The sequence below is a fragment of the Arachis duranensis genome, chromosome 8, assembly GCF_000817695.3.
Source record: "Arachis duranensis cultivar V14167 chromosome 8, aradu.V14167.gnm2.J7QH, whole genome shotgun sequence".
NCBI classification, from domain to species: Eukaryota; Viridiplantae; Streptophyta; class Magnoliopsida; order Fabales; family Fabaceae; genus Arachis; species Arachis duranensis.
The window spans coordinates 43565780-43567723 of NC_029779.3; the positions used below are offsets into that span (position 1 = coordinate 43565780).

General features: G+C 41.2%; 1 protein-coding gene across 1 annotated transcript in view; it reads right to left on the bottom strand.

Moving 5' to 3' along the window:
• Nucleotides 1-1124, bottom strand: part of LOC107463110 (DNA damage-repair/toleration protein DRT100) — a 3559-nt gene extending 2435 nt beyond the window's left edge. Inside the window, exon 1 of the mRNA XM_052253419.1 lies at nt 1-1124. Within this exon, the coding sequence (XP_052109379.1) occupies nt 1-1102 (1102 nt within the window). The 5' untranslated portion in view covers nt 1103-1124.
• Between the last annotated feature and the right edge of the window lie 820 nt (nt 1125-1944).

Below are 1944 nucleotides of genomic sequence, written 5' to 3' on the forward strand. Positions count from 1 at the left end.
CACAACTCTTCAATGGATTTCCGCACAAGCAATCATTGTCACTAAACGATGCCGCATCGAGGTGATCAAACGGTGATCCAATCGGAATGGTTCCACAAAGATGGTTGTGGCTCAGATCCAAGTGCCCAACGAACCGAACCGAAGATAACGAACCGGGTATCTTACCGGTCAAGTTATTATGGGACAAATCAAGTGCCATAAAATAGGTCCTTACGCCAAAAACATCGGGTATAGCACCCTCGAACCCGTTTCGGCTCAGATTCAATATACCCATACCCGAATTACTCAATAATTTCGAAGGTATTTGACCTGACATAGAGTTACCATCCAATTTAAGTGTTGAAAGAACCTTCATTTTTCCAAGCTGGACCGGGATTGAACCGGTAATCCGGTTCATCGATAAATCAAGATCCGCAAGCCGGTTCATTTTAAAAACCGATTTTGGTATCGAACCGGTGAGTTCGTTTCGACTCAACAGAGCGCGACTCAGCATTCTGAGATTTCCGAAATTCCACGGCAACTCGCCGGAGATTTGGTTGTTGCTGAGGTCAAGGTGTTTGAGCCCGGCGAGGTTGACGATCGACTTCGGAATCTTGCCGGAGATGGCATTGTCGCCAAGGCTCAAAACTGTGAGTCGCCGGAGTTTCCCGATGTCGGACGGAATATCACCGGAGATCTGATTTCCGGTGAGATCGAGGATTCGAAGCGAGGAAAGTGACGATGAAATGCAGGAGGGGATCTCTCCGGAGATTGCCTTCCAGTCGGCGACCACGAGTGTGGAAAGTCCGGTGAGTTTGCAAATCTCCGGCGAGATATTTCCGGTCATGTAGCCGGTGCGTTGAAGCTTCTGGAAGATAAGGTCTTGTGACTCGCCTCGGAGGTTGATATCGGTGACACGGTGGGTGTTTGGATCGCAGCTGAGACCGTACCAGCCCTGGCAGCAGTCGTTGCCCGTCCAAGTCTGGAAGATGCCGAGATAAGGTTCGGTCAGGGCGTCCTTGAAGGCTAAGAGTGCTGCCCGGTCTGACGGGGGGCAGGCAGTAACGGCAGATATCAGGGTCAAGATAAAGAGAGTAAGGAAGAAGAGCGAAGAAGAAGCCATGTACTTAAGTGTGTTGTGTAAGTGTGTGGGTTAACGTTTGTGAGTAATGGGTTATTATATACAAGTAACTGAATAAGTGGTTGGTGAATAAAACGAATATGACAGTGATAGAGAGAGAGTGAGTTTCTGTTAAAATTGATGGGGTTAAGCTTTGGATTTTATTGAAGATAATTAGCTTCAACGACTGAGTGGTAGGCATATGCATGCCACATGCAATTGCAAATGGTGGGGTTAACATCTTGATTAATAATCATCATAGAAATATAAGTCTTCTTGGCTAAATCAAGATTCATACTTTTTTAAGAGTAAGAAAATAGTTTTCACCTCTTATTAAGGCTCAATTTTGATAAAAAACTTAATTAAGCACTTTTTTTAAATAATTTAAACAATAAATGACTATATTAAAAGTGATTTATAAATAAGTTATTTTGTATTTGAGTTTTTAGTTATAAAAATAGGTAGGGATGGCAAGCGGGAAAGCCCGCCCCGCCCCGTCCCGCCTAGTAAGACGGTCCTAGAATCCTAGCCCGCCTCGCCTAACTGCGGGTTGGCGGACTAAGCCCACCAAAGCTTCTCTCTTTTTTTTTTACTATTAACTACTAAGTAATATATATAATTTCACGACCATATTAATAAATTTATAATTTCTAATAATTAAAGTCTTTGTAATTATAAATATCTAATAAATATAATTATAAACCAAATTTTCATTTAAAATATAAGTATAAATATTCTTTCCAAAGCAAAATAAACATAATCCAAAATATAATTATAAATATTGTCTCTAAAATAACATAAACATAATTCAAAACACTCAATTTTTATCTTCATACTATTGTAAG